The 25034-nt window shown below is 33.2% G+C and overlaps 2 protein-coding genes across 2 annotated transcripts; one reads left to right on the top strand and one right to left on the bottom strand.

Moving 5' to 3' along the window:
* Nucleotides 1-3021: 3021 nt before the first annotated feature.
* Smp_041550 (hypothetical protein) lies at nucleotides 3022-14667 on the bottom strand. The gene is made up of 2 exons (XM_018791059.1): nucleotides 14122-14667; nucleotides 3022-3595 (listed from the first exon to the last, which is right to left on the bottom strand). The coding sequence occupies exons 1-2, from the start codon at nucleotides 14308-14310 to the stop codon at nucleotides 3344-3346; spliced, it is 441 nt and encodes a 146-aa protein (XP_018645765.1). The 5' UTR covers nucleotides 14311-14667; the 3' UTR covers nucleotides 3022-3343.
* Nucleotides 14668-18713: 4046 nt separating this feature from the next.
* Smp_041540 (Hormone receptor 4 (dHR4), putative) lies at nucleotides 18714-22577 on the top strand. Its single transcript, XM_018791058.1, has 2 exons — nucleotides 18714-19420; nucleotides 22022-22577. Exons 1-2 carry the CDS (start codon nucleotides 18838-18840, stop codon nucleotides 22129-22131), a joined length of 693 nt encoding a protein of 230 aa, XP_018645764.1. The 5' UTR covers nucleotides 18714-18837; the 3' UTR covers nucleotides 22132-22577.
* The last annotated feature ends 2457 nt before the right edge of the window (nucleotides 22578-25034 follow it).

Below are 25034 nucleotides of genomic sequence, written 5' to 3'. Positions count from 1 at the left end.
TCTTTTATCCCTTTCCAGTTGTCCTCCAAAGTAGTTTCTTGTTCTTTCAGTAGATCCTGTAGAGCTTGGAACCTGTTGTTGAGAGTTATCTTGAATTCATGGAGCTTGTCAGTATCTCGAAGGAAGGCTGTGTTGAACCTTTGTAGTGCTGTTTGTCCAGTTGTCCAGTGTTTCTTTAGCTTCAGTCTCATCTTGGCCACAACCAGGTGGTGATCTGAAGCTATGTCAGCTCCTCTCCGGGTTCTCACATCTTCCATTGATCTTCGGAATTATTTGTTGATACAGATGTGATCTATCTGGTTCTCTGTGGTTTGGTCCGGTGAGATCCATGTAGCTTTGTGTATGCGCCTGTGTGGGAATATTGTGCCACTTATAACCAATTTGCTGAATGCACATAGGTTTCCAAGTCTCTCCCCATTTACATTTCTCTCTCCTAGTCCATGTCGTCCAATTATATCTTCATATCCTGTGTTGTCCACTCCAACTTTAGCATTTAGATCTCCCATCAGGATGGTGAAGTTCTTTCGTGAGCACTTCTCTATAATTGATTGCAGCCTTGAGTAGAACTGATCTTTATCATCGTCGTTACTATCATTGGTGGGTGCATAACATTGGATAACGTTCATTGTGATCCCTTGCTTTCTTTGTTCTGAATGATGGTTTGATTATCCTGGATCCATGAGATTCTCATCCCACAAGTGCATTTCGTGCTTCTTTGGACAGCAATAGAGTAACTCCCTGAGTGTGTGGAGCATTTTCCCCTTCGTGACCGGAGTACAGCAGCATCTCTCCTGTACCTAGCCTTTGTTGTCCAGTTTGTGTCCATTGGGTTTCGCTGATTCCGAGTACTGCCAATTTGTATCTCCTCATTTCCATTGCTATTTGGCTGGTCTTTCCTGTCTCCCACATTGTCCGGACGTTCCATGTACTATAAAGAGTGTTGCTCTGGTTGCTAGAAGGTGCATCGGTCTCGTGACTTCCGAAGAATCTTGGCTTTCATCATGAGACGTCATAATTATTCCTTCAACTCCCAGGGCAGATTTTAAATGGTTTGAATTATTTTTTCTGGTTAGCTTTTTTTTAGCGAGTTAGCTTTTCTACGGGATGGGGTCGCTAACCCCATGCCCAACCCTCCTCCCCTTTATCCTGCGTTAAATTAATCTCCCCATTTAGTAAGTTACATAGTGCATTACTTTTACCCTCCAGTTTTTTATTTGATCTTGTACGGACTATAACAGTTTATTCCTAGGAAGTATAGCAGTGAATTGTTAGCACATCACATATGTTGCACATGATCGTACATTTTACAAACAATAGAAGTAAGCGACGATCCATAAATGCCAGATTTTTGGTATTCTTCTTGATGAATCTCTTCGGATTCTAATGGTATACAGTGACTGGTAAAATTAAACAGTTCAGTGGTGAAACAGTTATTTGCAAATTAATCCTTTTATTTTGACTAAGTTTGTCTTGAAAAAGGTTGAGCGACTCGAATATCCTGTGTGAGAGCCTTTCGTAACATTGTTAATGTGCTCCATTATTAAGCATCCATAATAGGATGAAACAGTTGTTTGCTCGCCTGTTTCCAGTTAATTTCTAAACAATATCAGTCGTTAAATTCACTTAGTATTGTTTGTTTGAATCTACCAATTGATGTTTAAGCTTGCAACTGGTCAGTCTCTAATTGGCATATGTGCATACTGTGCGTACTGCTTCGATATAGCTTTAATTCACAAGCATTGTAAGCAAAGATGGATGCAGGTACATCCACCTGACGAGTCCCGAATAGGACGAAACACACGTCCTGGATTCCACTGCTAGCCACTATCCATCTTTGCTTACAATATCAGTCTTCGGTATAAGTTTATTCTCGAATACTTTACGATAATTGTCATGTGTTACATTTCACTTAAAAACAAATTTTATTATATATTTAATTTGTAGATATAATCATAAATTTGAACTTGACGATAATATAAATGAAGTTGGTAGCATTACTCGCTACATTCACTCCCAATTATGACATAATTTAGTAACAAAAAAATTAGGACAATGTAATGGTAATAATAATCATACAACAATACTAGATGAACGATACTTCAAGCTTTAAGCATTATTTAACCGCCATAATCTTCATGACCTTAGAGTCATATTGTTAAATGAATATACATAAATATGAAATGTAAGTAACAACTAATCTCATAAATTAATACAATCAGTTTGTAATCTTATCATCAAATAAATTTGGGTCAGTCATATGGCTTTATTAACAGGTCAAATATAAATTGTAATTATACTGTATACAATTTTTGACAAATTAAAGATATCAGTCTAGAGGGAGAGGTAATAAATGTTTTAGAATTTTTATAGTTTAAATCAGGAACTGACCTTAGCTTAACCACCATTACAGAACTTGAAAGCTCTGGACAGTTACTTTGCCACAGTATGAGAAACTGTAACCAATGTAGTCTAATCAAATCGCATGTGTGACATTTATCCACCACAGATTATGCAAGGTAGTTGCTCAATATCTGGAATTAATTCAATTTAGACATGTACACTATCAAGTCCCTGCTTAGTAGTCAAGAGGCTAAGAGTTCGCACGTTAGACCAAAGGTCCTGGACTCGATACGGGGTGGTGAGACCCTGGATGCTCATTGCTGAGGAAAAAACAGCTGTTTCTTGCATCTTGATTATCATCAGTGGTCGAGCTAAAATCAGTTTATAGCACTAACTATTAAAATTGAAGAGTCTATATCACGGATTGATATGAATTGAACCACTACGACTCGTCACAAGTACTTTTTGGTTTCCAATGGTTATGTGACTATGTCAGTTCTCTACGTTAATTGCCTTCAACGACACCAGAACCCCTTAATAATTTTCAAACACTTGTTCTAAGTTATTGAAGAATTAAATCATTTATCTTCTCATATGATAAAACTCATTATCAGTTAACAGTAACTATGTTTCATTTTCCTATCAACTATGACAGCCAAGTGGTTGATTAAAACAAATTATGAAATTGTTCAACATGTGTTTTTTCGAAAATGAAGTCTAAGAGAGTACAACATATAAACTAGATACAGATCAAAGAATAATTCCATTGAATGATAGATAATACATTGTACATTGAATAAATTAATATAGATACTAGTTAGTTACATACATTTGAATGAATACAAACTAATGATCTAATTATTAATAATAATAAGTTTAGAATCTAAAAAGAATGAATAGCAAAAGTTGTATAAATCTTTTTTTGAAATAGATGTCTTTCAGGTTCATCATTTCTCTTCACTTGATTGATTTCTACCGCGTTGATCGAGTCGCTCAATTTTAATTAATGTGAAGAGAATAAATAAATTAGCATACTGAATGCTGTTGAAAGTAACATTGATTTGACATGAACACTATTAGTTAGAACACTTTGATTACATGCATCATCTGTACAGATACAATAACGCATTTTCACTTTATCTGTACCCACTCTGTCTAGACATTGAGGGAATTCAGCTGAAATTGCACTACAATCACGATAGATTCGCACAGTTGGTCTATTTGTAACATTATGACTGTACATATATGGTGCTTCCTGTTTAAATATTAAGCAAAATAAAAGTAAGGTGAATGGTGGAGATTATATACTACTTATATGGACAAGAACAGTATATTCCCGTCTTGTAAATAATAATAATAACATGAAATTAAAATGAGAAACTGAAATAACAACTGATACCTCTTAAACCAAAGTTGATTGTTCTAATTCAGTTAGCTCATTAAAAAGTTTCTTTGATGCTTGGAAGTGATGGATTCTGAGTTCTCGATTAACTGGCAACAATAATACTACTTATGAATGATATATAATTATTAATCATTAGTGTAGAATCTGGCATAAATATGCTTCAGTTCAAGTCTCAACACTTAACAACAGAAAGTTAGAATATGATAAGCGCTGATAATGTCAATTGACCATCAAGAAATAATGAAAAGTATGAAAATAGCATTACTGAACTTAAGCTGTTTAAAAGATGGTAATGAATGTATAACATTTAATATCCTTAACTGTATATTTCGTCTGTTTCAGGCTTTCCAATTTCATAAAATAAATTATCATATTTAAGTACTCAGTACCGAAATTAGACTTGATAAAAGGATAGAATAAGGACTGCTTAATTAGAATTGAGATGATGATTTTTGGATTCTTATGAAACTTTAAAAAACAAAAAGAAACACCTTTCTATAGTGCCCAAGATCCTAACATCCAATTCCTAAATCTAAATATCTAATACTAAACTCTTAATCCCTTAGTAATAACACTAAATATCTAACATTAAGTCTTTAATCCTAACCCTAACCAGGAGCAATGTAGGAACTCCTAAAAAATTATTTTGGTCCAACAGCTATTTGAAAAGACGGATAATCTGTATTCAAGTCGACGAATTTATATTTTATTTTTTATTTTATTGATAGAGTAACTTGCAGAAGACTTTAATAGATTAACTAATTAATTATATAAAATTTCTTTGTCTTTTGTAATATTGTTATCCAATTTTTCATAAACCATTTATTTACCAAAGCTATTTTCTGGTTGGCTAAAATTCTGGTCTGTTGGGAGATATCAATTCACCGAAGACATTAGTGAATGGTTGCTCAACTTCATGGATTGGTTGAAGTTAGACATTAACACCATGGATGCCGGCAAGTTCAGTGGTCTATCAGTTAAGTGCTCTGGCGCGAGACTGGTAGGTTCTGGATTCGGTTCTCGCGAGGCGGGATCGTGGATGCACACTGTTGAGGAATACCACAATGGGACGAATCGGCCGTCCAGTGCTTCTAGGTTTACCATGGTGGTCTAGCTTCAATTGACTCATGATCTCAAATATATAAAATTACTAAAATCTCCACAAAACCCCTTTCTGATAAAATCCATCATGGTTGTTTTAAGCTCATTCTTATACTATATATACTATTACCATATCTGTTTGTCTGCGTCTTTAAAATTCCCATATTCAAGTATCGGGCTCTCAAGAAAGAAATATTCTGATATGTTATAAAGAAAAGAACTAGTACTGGATGTTAGTTGTTTTCTCACACATTCATAAGTCTGCTAAGTTCAGTTTCGTTTTCACCATCAGCAATCAGTTAATAATGACTGAAATCTCTTCATATTGTTTATTTGTGCTCATGATTAAATGAAGTTCCAATTAATTCATGTGTTGATGACTAATTGGTTATTCGTGGGAATACTTCATTGTGATCTTGATAGTGACTTGATGTTCAAAAGCTGGTTGAATTTCATTGAATATAAAAGGAATCTTAAATAATAATCTTGATTATTGTATATAATAGTTTGATCTGTTTCGTTGATGATGGAGAAGATTATATTGATGACATGTGTATTGGAAACACTGTTCAATCATGCGTAAATGATCGATTTATCGATATTGAGATTCAGTAAAAGTTATTGAGTCAATGAGGTTGCGATTAGAGACTAAGTGTGATAGCTAGGATATATATTACTCAGCCCTACTTTTGAATGCTTAGTTAAAATATGCTGTTGTAGGTAGGTAAAATATCAACGATGAATAGATGAAGAAATACTACCAGTTTAGTTCGAATGATGTGCTGAAGCATGAACTTTCTGAAGAAGATTCCAAAGACGTCAGATAATCGAAAGACAAATGAAATAAATTGATATACATATATATTGGTAAATATTCACCTACTCTTACATTCAGGGGAGACTCTTTTACTCTAAGTTGACCTAATTACGTATAATTAACAACTGGGAAAAAGACATTTCACGACCAAAAACTCAAACTAATCCCTCGCACTTACATCATAGTGTAAGACATAATTATTGGACTATCCTAAGTCAATTATCCAGAATTTTTCCCCAAGTTAGCAAATAAACTTCATATTTCAATTACAACAAATACAATAACTAGTTATTCAGGCATCTTGTCTTCAGCAACTCAACCTTAAGTAAAATGTAATAGAATATCAAGTAATTTCAACCAGCTAATCATGTTACAAACTTAACTGATAATAAATTCACTTAGTCCCATATAGGACGAAACGCGCGTCCTGGATTCCACTGCTAGCCACTATCCATCTTTAACTGATAATAGTTGATCAATAACCCTAACCCAAATAAAATGATGAAAATGATTTATAGGTCACTTCAGTTGACATCATTTACTAAGAAGATAATACTTTCTTTTATTGTCTAATAGCTTTGAACCAGTTGTTAGGGGGAACACAGTTATGAAGTGTATTTAATTGACCTTCTATTTCATTTTCGAATTATTCCAAATAAATCTGGGCCATTGACATTCAATATTTTCCTCATAAGTTAATCATGCAAATATTTAAGGTTAATTAGTGTTATTTAGGCAAAATCTGTCACATGATGTTGTAGATAGACAAATATTACAAGCCAGAAAGTAATGGATTGCTGTTTCGTCCTAGCATAGAACTAATAAACAATCCGCGTTCACTACCTCGTCAGCAGCCATTAAACTAAAGAACTCCGATCTCGCGTATGAATGTTTAACCCCTAGTCTACTTAACCAGCATCAAATGATGTATGTGTTTAACTTCAATCAGTTCACCATATTGAGCAACCATCTTTGATTGTCTGTGATGGACAACTGTTTCACAGCCAACATAAGCCATGGCTTCTTATTTGAAATCCAGGAACTGCATCTTAAAGTTAGTCACTAGCGAGTACACAATTGCAATTAGTATAGGGTATTTGTGGAGAATTTAGTTTGTGACGTTCTTTATGTGGACGAAACGACTGTCCGATGCTTCCAGGCTTTCATTTGTGGTCTAGCGAAGATCAGTTGATTATTTAAACTATGAAAATACAACAATTTTCATAAACCCCTTATAGTAAAGTCTACACAGCTCACTTATCCATAACAAAATAATGATCGAACAATGATGTCGAATTAAATATATGTTGTGTTCCATGGTTCAAATTGGTTAATGACTCACACTGTCTAAACGTCCACCTTGCTAACTATACAGAGCAAGAAGACTGAGAGTGCATAATAGGTATTTATTACCATTATCTAATAATAATCTAAATAACTCATTTATATGTGTGCATGTCTACACTGACCTGGATACGGACAAGCGGAGTGATGTTTATCTAATGATTTACATATTCCAAAAATCTAAACCTTAGTTGCGTTTCTCACTTATCAAATGATTTTACCCTGTCTTCCCTTGTATATATTTGTATTTATAATTATTGACTAATCATCCGATAGTAACCAATTTCACGTTTGTTTGGTTCCTTAATGATGATCGAATTCTATCGACCGAGTTGTAACGTGGCGATTATTCTAAGTGACTCGTTACCATATGCACTAAGTTGAAATATTAGGTGATTGGAGGTACTCGGCAGGAAGCCACACTTAACCTTTGCTTCATGCTAGTTGACAATCGTCAACAACGGATACCTACAGTCTTGAGAGGACTGATGCTCCGAATAATATTTCAATACATGTCACCTAGTTTTATAATCTAAAACTCTACTATTGATCTAATGTCATAATGTCATTTAATTACAGATTTTCAAATGAGAGAAATAATATTATTAATATTGAGGAGTGTATAACAGCAATTGACAGTTCGATAGCATAGTAAAACCTAAAACACATGTGTTACATTCAGTTTGTAAGCTTATGAGCGGTTATTATTGTTAAGGAAAAATTTAGGTTAAGTTGAAACTGTTCCATGGTGTTGATAACAGCTACTACCAATTCTTGTTGATCATTAATAATCATGTGCTTACCAGAGACAGAGTTTAAGATAAATTTACCGTAGTTGTATTAGAATAGTTTTGAACACTAAATGAAGTTAACTAAATTAGATGGGTGGGAAACAATAACATATCAGTATTAACAAATGTAGATTATGCTAAGTTACGACTTGCCTGGAGTTAGAAAATGTAGATCAATTGGATTTTAACTTAATAATTAAGTGATATCATAGTCACAAGGAGACCAATACGCTTTAAACTTGGTCCTTTTTAGAAATCATTGGTCTACATTCATGTAGTAGAACGAAACAGAAGTGTGTTGTTCTCTCTAGTTTTTAAGGACTCAAATATTTTCAATTTGTGTAAATTGTCATAATCCACATAACTAAAGAAAGATATATCAATCAAGCCGATTTGAATGACGGCATCACAATCATCTATGAATTTTAGAAAATCCTTCATTAGACGCTGTCAGTAGTAGAGTTAAGCAGTCAGTCATCATTATCATAGAATGTGAAACTGGTGTTAAAACGCACAAGAAACTACAGGATTGAAAACATGTAGAATAGCATTGAAAATCAAAATCTGTGAGAAAATTACGTTTCTACACCACTAAGATAGATTTTAATTAATGATTAAGGTTATCGTATAATCCTTAATCAAACAGTCTAGACTTACTATCATGGCTTAGATGACAAGTTAGTGACCATACTGAAGTCACATATAAAGAAGAGTAATAAGTATCGTAATTAAACTCTAAGTAAATTCACTTCCTAGAAACGGTAAGTGGTCTTGTTTCATTAAGTTAAAGATGTTGAGTACAGATTTATAAAAATATTTGTGCTTTCATAAAAATGGAATAAACTATCCATAATTGCGAAAAAACTACACTAGAGACTAGATCCAGATATTAACATGCTGAACTGATACGCTTATCGATCACTGAGCAGTGACCAGTGTCATATTTGCCTTGTCCTTGAGTTCTATCAAGCGTGTTCCAATATGCTCAATGGTTTAAGTAATTTAACATTATTTACATTATGTTTGGATTTTAGTGGTTCCAAATAATCGACTGAAGATCAGTCGCATTTCGTACAGATAAGCAGTAACGTTACCAACTTTTAAACTGAGTGATATGGGTTAGACTTATATGTTGTATGTCATCTCCTCTCAGTTTATACATACGCCTTGCTAGTGAGTAATAACTAGCAAAAAACATAGATTCAGGGTTTTCGAGTGGCCTAGGAACTATGAATATGTAATTACATACAATTTAACAAATAACACTCCAATTTGCGTTTAATTTATTGTTTCTAATACATTAACCCTACTAGTCTCTTCATTGGTTGATCAAAGGATAAATATGTCGCCGAACTAGCTGAAAATCAATTGTATGATTTATTGAATCACATACTTACCAGTCAAGACTACGTCTAACAATTGTCCACATTCAATTAAAAACTCAAATAAAATTAAAATATAAACATTCAGTTCCCATGATGATGACACTACAATCTAGTAGTTAGGTGATTAGATTTTTTACTAAGTCAGTCTATTTATCATTGAAAACGTATTTCAATCTGATGGCTTCTTTTTTTGCAACAGTTATTCAGTTTACCATGAAGCTATCATCGATTAGAAGAGATAATGAATTGATCATGAAATCAAATCCCGAATTAAAGGACGTTAGAATAGTGAAAAAATGTTAAAGCAATTTTGTTTAAATATTTACCAGATGAACGTTTTATTTCAATACATTTTGCAATAACTGAACAGCTTCACATTGATTCGATGCCCTCAAATGCCCTGCTACGGCCGAGAGTGGGGAGAGTCCGCTCTTCCTCTCCAAATGCTCTCACATGGCCACGCCTCTGCCAGGGAAGTCCTACTCATTGCCTTCTTGCCATGGGGTAGGGTGTTGTTTACCAAATTGAGAGAACGCAAACCGAATGTCCGGTGTTTTAACCGGGTTGGTTGGGCTCCAGTATCCTGAAAAAACAAATGGCATATGAACCAATCGTTGGTCATCGGCTACCATGGGTTTTCATCTCATCACGATGCTCCACTGCCTTGTGGACCAGATCTTTAGGTCAAAGGCTCCGGGTGTGGCCCCCTAAGAAAACCACCTGGTTCAGTTTGTGCACCTGGGTTGTATCACAGCCCTCACACAAATCAAATGAGATTTGTGTGGCACATATATATCTGGTGTTGCTTTGTACCGATATTTAAGTGTTTAAATGAATAAATAATTAAACACTAATTCAATTTGTGTTTTGTCAATGACTAGCTCATTTTGTAAAGCTTTCTATTACCAAATTTCAGTTAGAGTTACTATATATTGTTTTGAACTTAATGCTTGAGACATTTCTAATGATTATTGATTTTTTTTTCATTATGAAAGATAGATTCATTTGATGTGTAATTATTGAGTTGTCGTCAACTTAAATTTTCTTTTATTCTTTTCTCTTCTAGTTCCTCAATAAGCACAATTCATTGGCTATTACCAACCCTCCTACTCAGTACGTAGTATATATTAAAGCTAAAGTTGAACCTACCAAAAGTTTAATATTACACTTTGAATGATTATATGATACTCAATATAGTCTTGATAACTATGTTAACTACAGAAAAAATGTGCTGATCATTATTATGTGTATAAATACTTGGACATGTATATATGATCATCATCATCATCATGAACCGATAGTATTTTGTTAGAATTCGATATAATCACGTAATTATTAAGTATACTAGACATGTTGAATAATCAAGATCATTGTGTTTGTGCGTGATTCAAATTAATTTGACAAATCGGTATATTTTAGATAGAAGGTTAAAAAGTCACTCATTTTAGATCATTTACTATATATATATATATTCGATCAATAATCTATTTAGTTACTAAGATTGTGGTTAGATGATGGAATGCTTGAAACTAATGAATGCAAAACATGACAAATAAGATTAGAGGTACCACAAAATTTCAATGAAAAGTTCTTAAATGATTTTATCATTATAAAATATCTTCTGGAGAACCGTTGAAAAAGCTTGTTAACCATTGGATGAATGTTTCCCACTAGAATATAATATTTTAAGCAGTGTAAACAAAAGACTCTTTTAGATGTCTTGAGATGAGCCTGTTACTTTCAAGCCACTAAATCCAGCTTCCATATTTCACAACTTCAAGTCTTAATTGTGTTATTTTTATTTTTGCCATTCTCTAATCGACTTGATTGGTATGATGAAACATTAGGAAACAACTATTTCAGACAAATTGTCTATTGAATCGTCATAAATAAGTCAAACTATGAGTTTATGAATGAAGCTGTGGTCGGACACAACTGCACCTCATGTATAGCTGATTATTTCAGCATTGATTCCATAGACAAAATGATGCTATGCATCGTAAATGTTTATTTGTTTTCTCTATCATCTTCATGTTGGATAATCCTTTGAGTGAAATGTTCTATGTATATATTACGAGCATATATCCTGCTAGTTGGTGATGAGTAGGATCGTCTTCGGAACTAAAAATAGTATCTAGACAGCAGAACACCTTGTCTTACATGAAGGATTAATGGCATACAATCATGATTGATTCAGACTCACATGTATGCACAATAGCAGAGTACAGCAATAGACAACCTTGAGCAGCCTTTTGGCCAATCAGAGAGTAGTATTTAGTTTAAGGAATTTATAAAAAAGCTAATAAGAGTACGGGTAATATAGTTTTAACACGAATTAAGAGCCCTATTGTGTGGATTGTTCCTTGTAATACGGAAAAAGGGTTAGGATTAAGAGCCAGGATTAGGTGTTGATGTCAGGACTTACGTTCAGGTTTTTATCACGATACGATGTCACTATAATGCGAGGGTTAGTTTTATAAAGTTTGCCTACAAAGCATTATTGTCCTCGTAGCCATACAGATAAATAAATGTCACGGAAGTATTCGTGAGGCCCTATATTGAATCTGATTGATTAGTCTATAAAAAAGTGTTACCTTCAGAACTTTCAGGTTACTTTGAAAAGGTTAAAAGTCCCGTCAGTATGTTACATATTTTAGATCAATTTGTTTTCTACTATATTCCTCTGAAATACTGATAAATTCTTCACCATCATCATAAGGATCACTTAAATTCATTCCTAGTCTTTAGTCCTCTAATGTTTGTCAGTTTTCAGCGTTTAAGTAGCAAAGTATCAGTAAGCTTTATTGGGTTTCTACATAACCCATGATTAGTTTCAAGCTATTTATTATTCTGTTTTGGTTTTCGAGCTAAGAACATAAAGTCTCTATCTTTAGTCTGACTGCTTCATCTACGTACTTTATTTCTACCAAAACTATCAATCAGACACTGTTCTTCCTTTACCGAGTTAGTTTTACTGATTTTCCGTTTTTATTTTAAAATAAAATTGCTGAATTGAAGAAGGTCCGGTGAGGCTTTAATTTATGGATGATTCTTAAATGATACTAAAGTGACCTTGGAAAGGTTCAACTACTCACTACAGTCAACAGAGGGTTATGAGTTATTGTGAGATATAAGGAGTAGGATCGACAGTTAGAAGTTAAAGTTTGGGAATGGAGCTGGAGTTCTCATCACGAATTGAGATTGGCTATGATGCCGAAATGCTATTTAGCCATATGGATGAACGAACGCCTAAGTCCAAGATGTGATATCTTTAATTTTATTGATTCGTTCAGAAATCATATTCTCGCCGAAGGTTCTTCAGAAAAGGACCTATTACCATTTGAAGATATCAATAAAGAAAACCAGAGGGTATTGAAGAACTATTTAATCGTAGTTGAAAATTATATACTAATATTCTGTCCTGAAATTGAAATAAAGACATAAGAAACTTTTTTGATAAAAACATTGTCAATAAGCTGCTAGATAGGAATTTGAACTGTTTAAATATTTATACGTAAAATAGTTTTTGCTATGATTTTTAAAATAAGCATTCACTTTTATTAAAGAAATTACTACTATGTAGTAGCTGATCATTCAAAAAATGAATATGGCTTTTAATAACTGTCTAACCCCCATGGTTAAACTCCACTGGTCACCGCTTCTCAGTCGTACTGCAGGGATTGAGTCTTTAAACTACTCCCTAGTGAGCACGTGGTTGTTATTATAAAGAGATTTTTAGAAATTATAGAATTTCCTTACTTCAGATCACCGACTGATCTTTGCTAGACTACCACTGAAAACCAGGAAGCATTGGAAAGCTGTTTCGTCCTAATGAGGATTTCGGTACTATGACGAAATAATTGTCTAATGCTTTCAGATTTTCAGTGGTGATCCAACTAAGATCAATTCATGACCCAAAAAGTCTTCAGTGTATGAATAAATAACCTTGTTATTCATCCAATTAATTTAGCTGGTGTGGAAAATGTTTAACTAGACAACCAACGTATCGAAGATAAATTTTATTACTAACTGGCGTCAATTACAGATTTGTAGAAAATTAAAGAGTAACCAACAGCTATTCCTCACAAAATCGAATCCAATTTCTCTAGGCGAAATTCAGAGAAAACAAGGTCATTCAGTCAGTTATTCAGATTTCAATGATGTACATTTTCAAATTTAGTCAATTTATAACTTTGTACCATTATCATTGACAATTCTGACCAATACACCCTAAGCTTCAATTATTTCACGTATCTTGGTTTCCCATTACAACTTGAAGAAATCCCTTTCATATTAAACACTAATGAATATAGATAGTTATACAATTTGTAGATAAGTCTTATTACCATCAATCAAGGTCATCTAAGGTGACACACCTTAAACACAATAACTTTTGTATTTTCATGCAGATTATCACTGGGAAAATAACATTTACTCATGTTAAATCATAAATAAACAAACATTATATTAATTATCAGAAGGGGTTTTGTGGAGATTTAGTAGTTTTCATAGTTCAAAGCGTGAGTCAATTGAAGCTAGACCACCATGGAAAATCTGGAAACACTCAACGGCCGTTTCGTCTTATTATGGGACTCCTCAGCAGTGCGCATCCACGAACCCGCACTCGCGAGATTCGAACCCAGGACCTACCAGTCTCGAGCCAGAGCCCTTAACCCATAGACCACTGAGCTGGCATCCAACGGTGTTATTGTCTAACTTCAACTGATCCACGAAGTTGGGAAACCATTCACCAATTGTCTTCAGTGAGTTCCTATCTCACGACAGACGTGGTTTGAACTCCACTGGTCACTGCTTCTCACTAGAGCTCCTGGATATCCTTCTCGAAGTCACTAGTGAGCATATGATTATATTAATTATCAGAAGGAAACATTATGTATTATATATATTATAGGAAACATTATATTATTATCAACTTACCTGAACTATAGTTTTACATGATGCTTGTAGATGTGGAGGACATTCTTTAGGTCGTTCTCGTGAATCGGTAATACTATTACAGGAATTATCATTATGTGAATTACATTGATAACATTTAAGTGATATAACATAACTGGTAGTGTATAGAAGCAAAATAAACTGAATAACAATTTTATTGAACACTTGCATATTTGTATAGTATTTTGTAATCTGTAAAACTATTTTATTTCCAGAATGGTGTATGAACTCGGTCGTTTATTTTCCCTTGATCTTGTTCTCCCTGTGTCTCTATATAATACTGATTAATTAAAATAGGAGGATATGTATAAGTGATATTCTGATAAGGTAACTATACAATACAATAAATTGGTTAAAACTTTTGATACCAAATGTATAACGTGATCAATAAACAATCACAATCATATACCAAATGAGAATAGAAAAATGGAAGGGGTGTTATATTAGTTGATTGATAATTGAATAGAAAGATTTAACTTCCGGTATTCACTATCGTCAAGGTTGTATGAATGAAAAGTTTAAGCCAAATTTATGCATATAAAAATAATGGAACCAAATCACATATATGTATAAATAAATACACACATTTACACACACACACACACATACATAAATGTACATGGTCAACAAAATATCAAATGTTCAAAACGAATATTTTACATAATGACCTTGTAGTTTAGATAGATTTTGTCATGACAACATAAAACGTTTATGAATGATATTTGTTTTAATGAATTAATAAGAATTTATAACTAATATTTTGTAATTCGAATGTAGGTTTTGGTGGACATCATCATGTACTTACTAGTGACTAACTTCAAAATGGATTACCTGGAGTTCTACTGAGAAGCCATGATCAATGGAGTCCAATCCGTGTCGAGTAAAGATAGGTATCTACCTCAGACAATGAATCATAGATCGAATGAAGTTAGACATTAACACCGTTGGATGTCAGCTGATTGCTCTGGAGCTTAAGAGTTCGCATGCGAGACTGAAGGTCCTGAGTTTGAGTCTTGCATGTGGGATCGTGAATGTGCACTACTAAGGAGTCCCGTCTTAGGATGAAACTGTCGTCCAGTGATTCCACATTTTCAATAATGGTCTAGCTTCAAACGACTCATAAATTCAACCATTAATATTTTGTAACTGTATTAAGATTTCGAATTATACAAAGTGATTGAATTAAGTTGTAGTGAAAGATTTGATAAATGATTAGTGGAATGGTTAGTACAATGCTAACAAGAATCAACTTGTGATTAACTAGCTAGAAAGTCACTTGTCATTTAGACTATAATTTCTAAAAAGAAATAAGTTAGAACAATTTATTACTTGAATTAGTATTAACAGTATACGAATTCATTCATTTAGATTTTCATGTGTTCCTGTAGGTGTATTGATATTACAAGTGTCTATTATAAAACGGGTTAGTTAATGCAATAAATGTTCATATTTTAAATATCTTATTTTAACTCAGTAATTATTTAAATCGTATAATATGCTTAAATACTTTTATAGAAAGTTCGCAACCTATGGTTATGCTGAAAGTACCGTAAGATATAAGCCGAAATACTATAGGAGTTATCATACTCTTATTCTTAACCATTTTTTTTTAAAGAAACGAGAGAATACATTGGAATTTGTCATATAATGCTGAAATAAGCAAAGACGTTCATTGTTGAAGATGGATGACATAATGTGGTGTTTGTATGAACTAATGATTCTCTTGTACTTGATGACCACCTGATTTTGAATTTTAAATACAATACGTTCGTTTGTGCTCATCTAGTTCTGTTTGGTTTAAATTGCTCCATTTTGGGGAATACTAGTTCGTACAATAATCCGAATACTTCTAATCATCACACATAAACGATGCTGTATAACAATACTGTATATTTTGTGCAGAGAATCCTTTACCGTTACCAGAACTGTAGTCTTGAATAAAGTAACTATTACTTTTAAGGTGCTTCTTGTGGAAAATTATAATCTTCATCAAGCTGAAACAAGAAGAACTACTACAACCACTATCAAAAGTGTACAGGTATTTACAAGCAGTTGTCTACGCAAGATGCTCCAGATCCGTTTACAAGATACCATCAGTAAAAACCTTTTGTGGCGGAGAGCAAATCAGTTTCTAGCTAAAGACAAAATTAGGAAAAGGCGATAGAGGTGAGTAAGACGCACGTATAACGAACATCAAGTTTGAGTATTAACTAATGATTCATCGGTTTAATTTGAGAATTTTTCTAATATATTATATAACATGAGGAATTATCACTAAATGAGAAGGTAATCGAAAGAAATGTGTCTTTTCAAATAGCTAAAACCTACGACCTGAGATTATTTGTTATCGGATGATAAAGTGAATTCCAAAAATGACTAGTATCTACTCACTCTTTGTATGAAACTTAGTCGAATGTTGAAAACACAATTGTATGATAATAACTACGATACTATTCATGTAGAAACAGTTATGTTTTTGATGCGATTTTGTTCTTTGATCTGGATGGTTTGGCTGTTGTGAACGATATCATCAGCACAAAAACTTCAGGTAGGAGTGATGTGTCCGAATTTCTCCACCATCTCAAACAGTTAAAAAAAACAAGTTCCCAAGAGCTTTTATAAACAAAATCTAATAATAAGAAATAATTAATAGTTAAAAATCGAAAGTAAATATTCGACATTTGAAGTGTTAACGGTAAAAAAAAATTATGCGATAATATCCTGTAAATAGACAATCAAAGATAACCGGCAAATCTGACTGAAACCATTCAAGGACATAAAATACATAAACATTGACTTAACGAAAATGACCTAAATTAAGTTAAATGAAATATAAAACAAGGAAGTAAACATTAGATTGGAATAAAAGTAGGATATGGGAACCAAAATTATTTATAGACAAGAATCAAAACTTCAATCTGAACTGAAATCAGAATGAAATTTGTGATTATGAAAAACAAGAGCGATACCTGACCTAAAGGTCACTTGTAAAATTACCCTGAAAGGATTTGTTGAGCACAAAAAGTACGATAAGTAATGATCTAGTACTTTGTACCAAAGTATTTGATCTTCACAGTAAAATTCAACACTACTCGAAGATGGTCGCGAAACATCGTGGATTGGTTGAAGTTAAATATTAATGTCGTGTGATACCAGCTCATTGGACTGGAGTTCAAGGGTTTGCGCGCGAGACCGAAGGTCTTGGGTATAAATCTTGCGTGTGGGATCATGGATGTTTACTGCTGAAAAGCTTCGTACTAGGACGGAACGGCTGTGTAGCGCTTTCACGTTTTCAACAGTGGTCTGACACTGATCTGTTCATTATTTTAATGAAATTCAATAATAATGTATTTGACTGTTTTGGTTTGAAAAGGAACGCATAACTATCTCATCTTTTTGAAATGACTCCGACCCCCTAATTTCATAGACGTGATAAGTCCCACTGAATTCATAGGGTCTATTTATTAATTAATGATCATAACTATAAAGTCAATGTAGTAGATATACCGATATTTTATTTTATATTTATTGAATATTATTTTCGTTGAGTACTTTCCTCATGCTAGACACAGTTGAACTCCGTTGACCGTGGCTTTTCACTAGAACTGTTGAAAAAAAGTGATTAAAAACCAGGTCGATTTCTAAATATCTGGGGCGAATAATTACCAGGAAACTGACATTATGTCCAAATTTTTCTGGAAAGGAAGGCTCAGGACAGAGTTGGATGGAGAATGCTGGTGAGAGGCCTATGCTCCTCGACGAGGGGTAACAGGCGTAAGTAAAGTAAGTAAGTAAGATATTATGTTCAAGCTTAAGAATAGTAATTTAGGAAGTAATATAAATAGCCATTCTATTGACTGTTGAAAATATTACCGATTATTTGTATTTCATCTTAACATCAAATATGTAAGTTTTCAATGCATTTGGCACTGTATAGTTTGGATGTAAACCACGACAAAGTCAGAATCAATTTTAATACTCATAGACTATAATCAGAATCTCTTCTCCCCATAGAATTATTCCATGTTAAAATGATATATGGAGACTTCATTTCGTAGTTTGAACAACACAAGATATTAGGGAGTATCAATGTTTACTCTAAAAATGACACTTGAAGTAATAATTCATTTGTTACAAGTGGCTTTCAGATGTTTACAACTGCTACAACAATATATACTGTAAAGTTGGTAATCACTATACTGACCACATTTATTGTATGTGAAATATATACAGTCGTGCTTAAATTCTTACTCTTAAATTCAGAAGTATTTAGCGCTGAATTCTAAGTATGACACAAGAATAGGCTACAATTATCAAGCTGCTTATAGTAGTAGCTCCTCACTCTGGAATTGGAGTTTTTCTTTGTGTTTAAATGACATACTGTGTCACATGCATCTGTCATACTCGACTTCAGACCTTAAATATAAGTTCGAATATTATTTGAGTATTCTGATTTGCCCACTCATCATGAATCATAGAAAACATTTCATAAACCAATCAAATTACTAGTTTGAGCTTAACTACAAAAATATATCAATCGATCAAACGATATGGGCAGACTTACAAATTGGGCTGTGGATCATCAAACGCAAATCAATTAATAGTTCATTTTAAAATTTAACGTCAAAACTGTTGTTAATTTCTTACAGTTTTCAGTGCAATCTGATTAAATTAATTGCATTATTAAGAACTATTGGGATGTATGGTCGGAAGTTATTTTATTGTAATATTGGAGTGTACATGACCCTTTTTTTTTTCTACGCCATTTTCACGAGTGTAATTTTAACAACCGGAAATGCAAACGATTCGTCTACTACTTCTGTGTCTGAGTCAACTGATAACCTTAGCGATACAACTTCTTTATCATCCTCAACTTTCGCTCAAACAGAACCTTCAGCTACGACATTAAGTACAGAGACTAATGATGTTACTTCAGTAGCAAGTACCGGTATTGATGTTACTGATAAAGCTGGCACCTCTACTCCAGTGAGATCCGAAGGAACTGAGGATATTTCATCAAGTTCTGATAATGCTTCATCTGGGTCCTCTAATTATTCAGAAGGAACTGATAACACAGAGTCGAGTGTTGCGCGACGAACTAACAAATCTGTGATTGCCAGTGTGACTGGGGAGGAGTCTTCGGATGTAGGAACAACGGAGTCACAGTCCTCGGTGAGTCAAATGACCAACTTTCAAGAGGGTGAAACAAGTACTACGGGAATTGTGTCTTCGAGCATCGAAAGTGAAGAAGAAAAATACCAAACTACATTTACCATAACAGGTTAGAAGTACTTGTAGTGTTGTATTGTGCATGGTTTTTTTGTTGTGGCTTATCCCCTATTCATCATGATTTATGACTAGGTGACTTCAGTTTTCTTAGAATCTGTCATTATTGTAAGGTATACTGATTCCATATCCTACGGCTCAATGGCTAGATTGGATTTTGTATGTCTTGAAGTGACAGTCATGGGTTCATTACTAATTATTAGTGAGTAAACAACTAATGTTGCATTAATTCTTGCTATTTTGTCCATAATATGTATCTTACTGAGAGTTAGTCTGGCACTCGTTTTGGTTAATGGACTCAATCACAACTTTCTGTATCTTGGCAACTCGTATTCAAACTGGTCATAATAATCCTTAAGTGAGTGCTGAAAAATAATTCTCTTCAAGCTTATGTTTTTATTCGAAATTATATCTAAAAGTGTAGTTATCTTATAGCTTCCGAGGTATAACATTTTAATTTCGTTGAAATGGTTAACTGATATCTTAGACCAAAGGTAATTAATGTCCTTAGGTATTTTTGGAGTACTAGGTGTGATAGTATTGTGGTTAATTTATGATACCCTTACTATCTTAGGGTTTTCATACCTGCAGGTTGTCTTCCGTTATATCTGTTTTGTGAACAGAAGATTTCTCTAGGCCATGGGTGCCGAAATATCCTGTCTGAAAGTGTCGTCCACTCTGTTTAATTTAAAAACAAAGCCAGTATCGTTATTTCCGTAAATTGACACTTCCTCAGTATCCATATTGACTATTCGAAGTTTTTCTCTAATAGAGCTGCTCCTTGAGTTTAATTTAAACCATGAACATACTCTGAATACCTTTTTGCTACATTTTTTCCTGGCCCGTCAAGTTCAAAATGTGTAGATGAATAATTAAATGTTGGGAATGTTCATGGGTTGTAAAATTAAGTCAGTCTGTTCTATGAAATATTAATTTAGAGTCTTCATGGAGTTTTAAAATTATGCTCAAAATTATGTCTGGGGTTACCAGAGATTTTTTATAAAAAAGTAGATTAGAATTTCTTACTTTATGTAAACTTGAGATTAACAACATTTACGAGAATAAAATTTGTATAACTGGTAAGTTTCATCAGTACTGGGACCTTTTTTGGAATGCCTTGAAACATTTGAATTTAGCAGCGATCATTAATTAATGTTGTATAAAAACCGACTGAATTATCAAAGTTTCGGTGCTTTTAAATATATACGTTTATACGATGTGTGATAATTCATAGTCTGGATTTCATTGGATGAATCATATTGATACTTTTTGATGTTATCAGTTTTTGAAAATATTCACAAAGACTGTAGTGTAGAGGTGAAAGTTTCCACGCGATTATGCTGGGACTTTAAATGAAGCGGCATGACGTTTAACATAATGGGAATTAACGGTTTTTATGGGGCTATACAAATTCTTTTATACTACGTTTGACGAGAAGTCCAGGATTGATTTTAAAGCAACCAAATGTTCCATTTCCCTGAAGGTGACTTTTATCGAAGAAATAAATTTATGATGATGGCTCGCATACAGTTGTTCTCAAGACCTGAATATCGTTATTAGACAGTGTAAACATTCAGTATTTAGTATTTCTGTGCTTTTTTAGTTCACTTCTATTCTTGTCACTTTTGTGGCAGCGTAATCTTTCCAGTTTGGTTCTTTTAGTTGCTAATTATGAGATAATACTTAGCTTTTAATTTCCTAACTCGCTCCTCTTGTCATTTTCGTAAGGTATGATCAGATACGTTTGAGTAAAATCCATAAAAGCTAACATGGAGACAGCATCTTCAGAGGATGGACCGACAGTATTAAGTTGTAATCGACTAAAAACCACCTCAGTAGAACTACAGAGTAGATCCATCTGAACCGAAAATAGGATTGTTTTATGCTTTTATTTATTGTTTGTGAATTCATTGACTTATAGTTTCACTTGTACATCGAATTGTTCTTGAAGTTTCCAACGGAACTAAACCCATTTGAAAGTCGTATAGCTCACGTTAAACACTGCCAGTTTTAACAGTTCCTGATCAACTTGGTTCAGATTTCGGATTAATGGCTACCCATCACTTAACACCAGGCGAGCAATGAAATCAATTTAAAGGGAAGTTGAAATCAATCCATGATGCAGTAGTTTACTAACTTAAATGTAACTCTATAGATAATTACTAAAAAAAACAAATCGACTTTATTTAAAATGGTATCAGAGGTACTGTAGTGAACAAGACGAGTGGGGACCATCGAATGTATTTAGGCATAAATTACAGACTATCTTACTCAATTCTGATTACCATACAGTAAATAGTTAATTTGAAAAATAACGATCAATTGTTTCAATTCTAACTGTTCCTTCTGCAAACATCAGTCCGTTTTCTTTGATTTCATTGTTTATGCAATTTCGTCCCGATTGTGCTTCATTTCTGTTCTTTCCTTATCGATCTTCTGTCAAAATATATTCTATGTCTGATCATCATCATATACTACTTATGTGAGTATAAGTAGACCACACTACATTTTATCATGTGATTAGTTATTTTTAATGAATAATTATAAATGTAACTAAATTATTTATTTTCATACAATATTTTATTATTTTTTTTAGATAATCCTAAGATAGTTACAACGACATCTATCATAAATGGTGTTTCATCATTAAAAGTGTTTTACACTTTCCAGTTGTTCATTCTGTTTACATTACAAATAGTTTATTAACTAGTATTGGAATAGATTATTTGATTAGCATTTAAATGAATTAGTTGTATCCAAGTTACCCTATCACAAAGAATTCTTCAAATTATAAAAAAGACATTCAATTACTATCATTGCTATTCATTTCATCTACTGAATGATCTACAACATTGAAAGAAAAGACATTTCCCGCTCTTGTGTGTTTTGTTTCTTTTTTTCTTGTTTAAACATTTTTACGCTTTTTTTTTAAAAAAAAAGAAATTGTTGAATATTATAATAGTAAATTGGATTAAAGTGTACCGTTTTTTTCTTCCATTGTTTGTTTATATCATATATATGGTTCTTGTTCATTTATTAAACTATTTATTTTACAAACAAAAATGTATGAATATATAAGTTTAGTCCTGTCATTATTAAATAATTATATATTTCATTATTATTATTATTATTATTAAAACAATTATTGTTTATTTCTTTAAACATTATGGTACTGTGAAGCCTTTTAGAAATTGTTGATGTTTTTACATATCAGTCTCCCCCCCCCCATCAATCCATCAATCAAGGTTCACAGAGTTTCACAATAATGAGTGTATTCAGGGAAGTCTTTAACCTGGTTTTCATGCTAGAATAGATTTAACTAAATAGTAAAATAGTGGATAATCATTAAATAGGAAGAATATGTATTTGTAAAATCTCAGCGAATGAATTTGAAGTAAATCCAACGTTTCGACTGTCAATCTGGTCCAAGCTTTTTCAAGGAAATATGTTTATTATCTTACATCAACATATAAATACTGTGAAACTATTCGCTCCAATTTAGACGAAAGTTCTTATATATAGTGGATAATCAATTTACTTGCAAAAATATGGTCTAATTTCAAATACATCTATTTTATTGAAGTATTGAATGGTTATGTTAGAGTACTGTTTCTTATGAAGATACTCCTTGGTGGATATTCTGTATAGAAGTAGTATATTTAGGTGATACGTCTCGTCAATTGAACGCTATGTTCGTTTCCTAAGCTATTCTGGTAACCCATAGGCTAGAACTACTCAACGACTTGAACGCCACAGAGAAGGCGCAAGTATGAGAGAAACACTTTATTCCAGGGTTCGTTCTTGTACAGAAAATCATGGGTATTTATAGATGTTAGCGTCTGTTAAATCAACATCATATTTCAGCCAATCCGTTAACGACATTTTATGCTACCGACCAATAGTAGCACGCCACGTTGGAATTCTAGAATGTTCCGTCATACTCTGATTGGCTGGGGCTCTTTGGCTCCTTTTTGGGCCTCTGAGGGCTCCGTTGAAGCGCTCCGGAAGCCGACTCAACATTAGGTCTTTCACTAGTTGGATGTTAGCAAATGTTAAGTTTTGATTTATTACTAATTTCTTTTCATAATTGATATTTTTCATCAATAAACTATATAAATTAATGAGATTGATTTACTTAATAAAAAAACTAAATTTCCCTTGATTCGTCTTCACATCATTAGTATTAGATACAACTCATCATTCTGATAATCTCTTTTTCGTGATAACTATGTTTCAAACCCTAGTCAACATTCTTTGCCATTACATAATTGAATTTCGATGATGTTTATCATACTTAGAAGTTGATCAATGAATAGTCGTCGGTGCTATTCTTCAGTATATTGGATTGTAACTACTAAGTGACACATTGTAGTATACTTTGTTTAAATGTTGGATGTATGGAAGTGGCTGATAGATTTCGTGATTCATACCATTTTTAGCTTGTTGACGAAACAGGATTTCACTAATAACTTAGTCTGATATCACTGTGATATTTCATGATACTAATTAACGTGGGTTTAAACAGCATTATAATTTCCCTTAGTAATATTACTATACTTATCTAATGAATGATATCAGAGAAGGGATTTAAGGCATTTAGTCAAATGACTCTAGGGATTGAGAATCATTAGTTACCAACATCGGTATCCAGCTTTTAAGGAAATCATCACTACCCTTTTTGCGTTAGCTGTTAGTATAGCTGAACAACGTCAATGATTCAAGGGTAACTTTTAATCATAGATCCAAAGATTATGGCATATGTCTCTGTGACAGTTTTACCATGTGATACTCCTAAGTGGTGATGAAACAGAATGGAATAACCTCAGTGCTCGTAATTAAGTATTTCTCTTAATCGGCATCAAGTAACTGGAAATCTTTAGTATGTTAGTATCATTAATGTTTTGATCAAATGGTAGATGGTTGTGTAAGATATAGCAGTGAATATTAGGGAAGCTTCTTTCTTCAATAAAATGCCGTTCATTCACGTGAGAAACCTTGGAAACTAGTGAGCATTGGGTGGGTAATTAGTCTTAAGTTCAGGATTGTTTTACTGTGCCTGCCGTGATGTTTGATATATTCAGTAATGCTGTAGATTGTATCAGTCAGTTCACGGTAAGACAATTTCCAACATACATAACCTTTCTAAAAAAATACATTCATTTGATTGGATGGTACTATTCTCTCTACTGCATAGGTTTCCACGAAGTATGAACAATATGTCATCGTAGCCAATTTAGTTTACCTATTTATCACTTCGAATAAGTTACATTTAGTAATATGAGGAATATTCAATAACTACTGTGCTTTAATGCATTAACATCATTGTGAATGGTAAAATGTATTCTGGTTTGCTGTAATCTCCTGTTTAGATAGTTTGATAATGAACTGATTTAAATAAAAATAATTGACTCAGTCAATTTCAGTCGGAAACGTTGTATTCATCCAGTTCGATTGTAGTTAGTTGGGGAAAGTGAGAAGGGGGAGTTCATGTGACAGTATCAAGAATAATACCGACATCTCGATTAGTCAACTCATCAAAATTTAGCTGCTAGTAAAGAGTCGTTTCCCAGTATACTGCGAATTTTACCTAAGCTGAATTACTTTCAATA

The sequence above is a fragment of the Schistosoma mansoni genome (assembly GCF_000237925.1).
Source record: "Schistosoma mansoni, WGS project CABG00000000 data, chromosome 7 unplaced supercontig 0100, strain Puerto Rico, whole genome shotgun sequence".
Lineage (NCBI taxonomy): Eukaryota > Metazoa > Platyhelminthes > Trematoda > Strigeidida > Schistosomatidae > Schistosoma > Schistosoma mansoni.
This window is presented reverse-complemented; position numbering and strand designations above follow the sequence as displayed.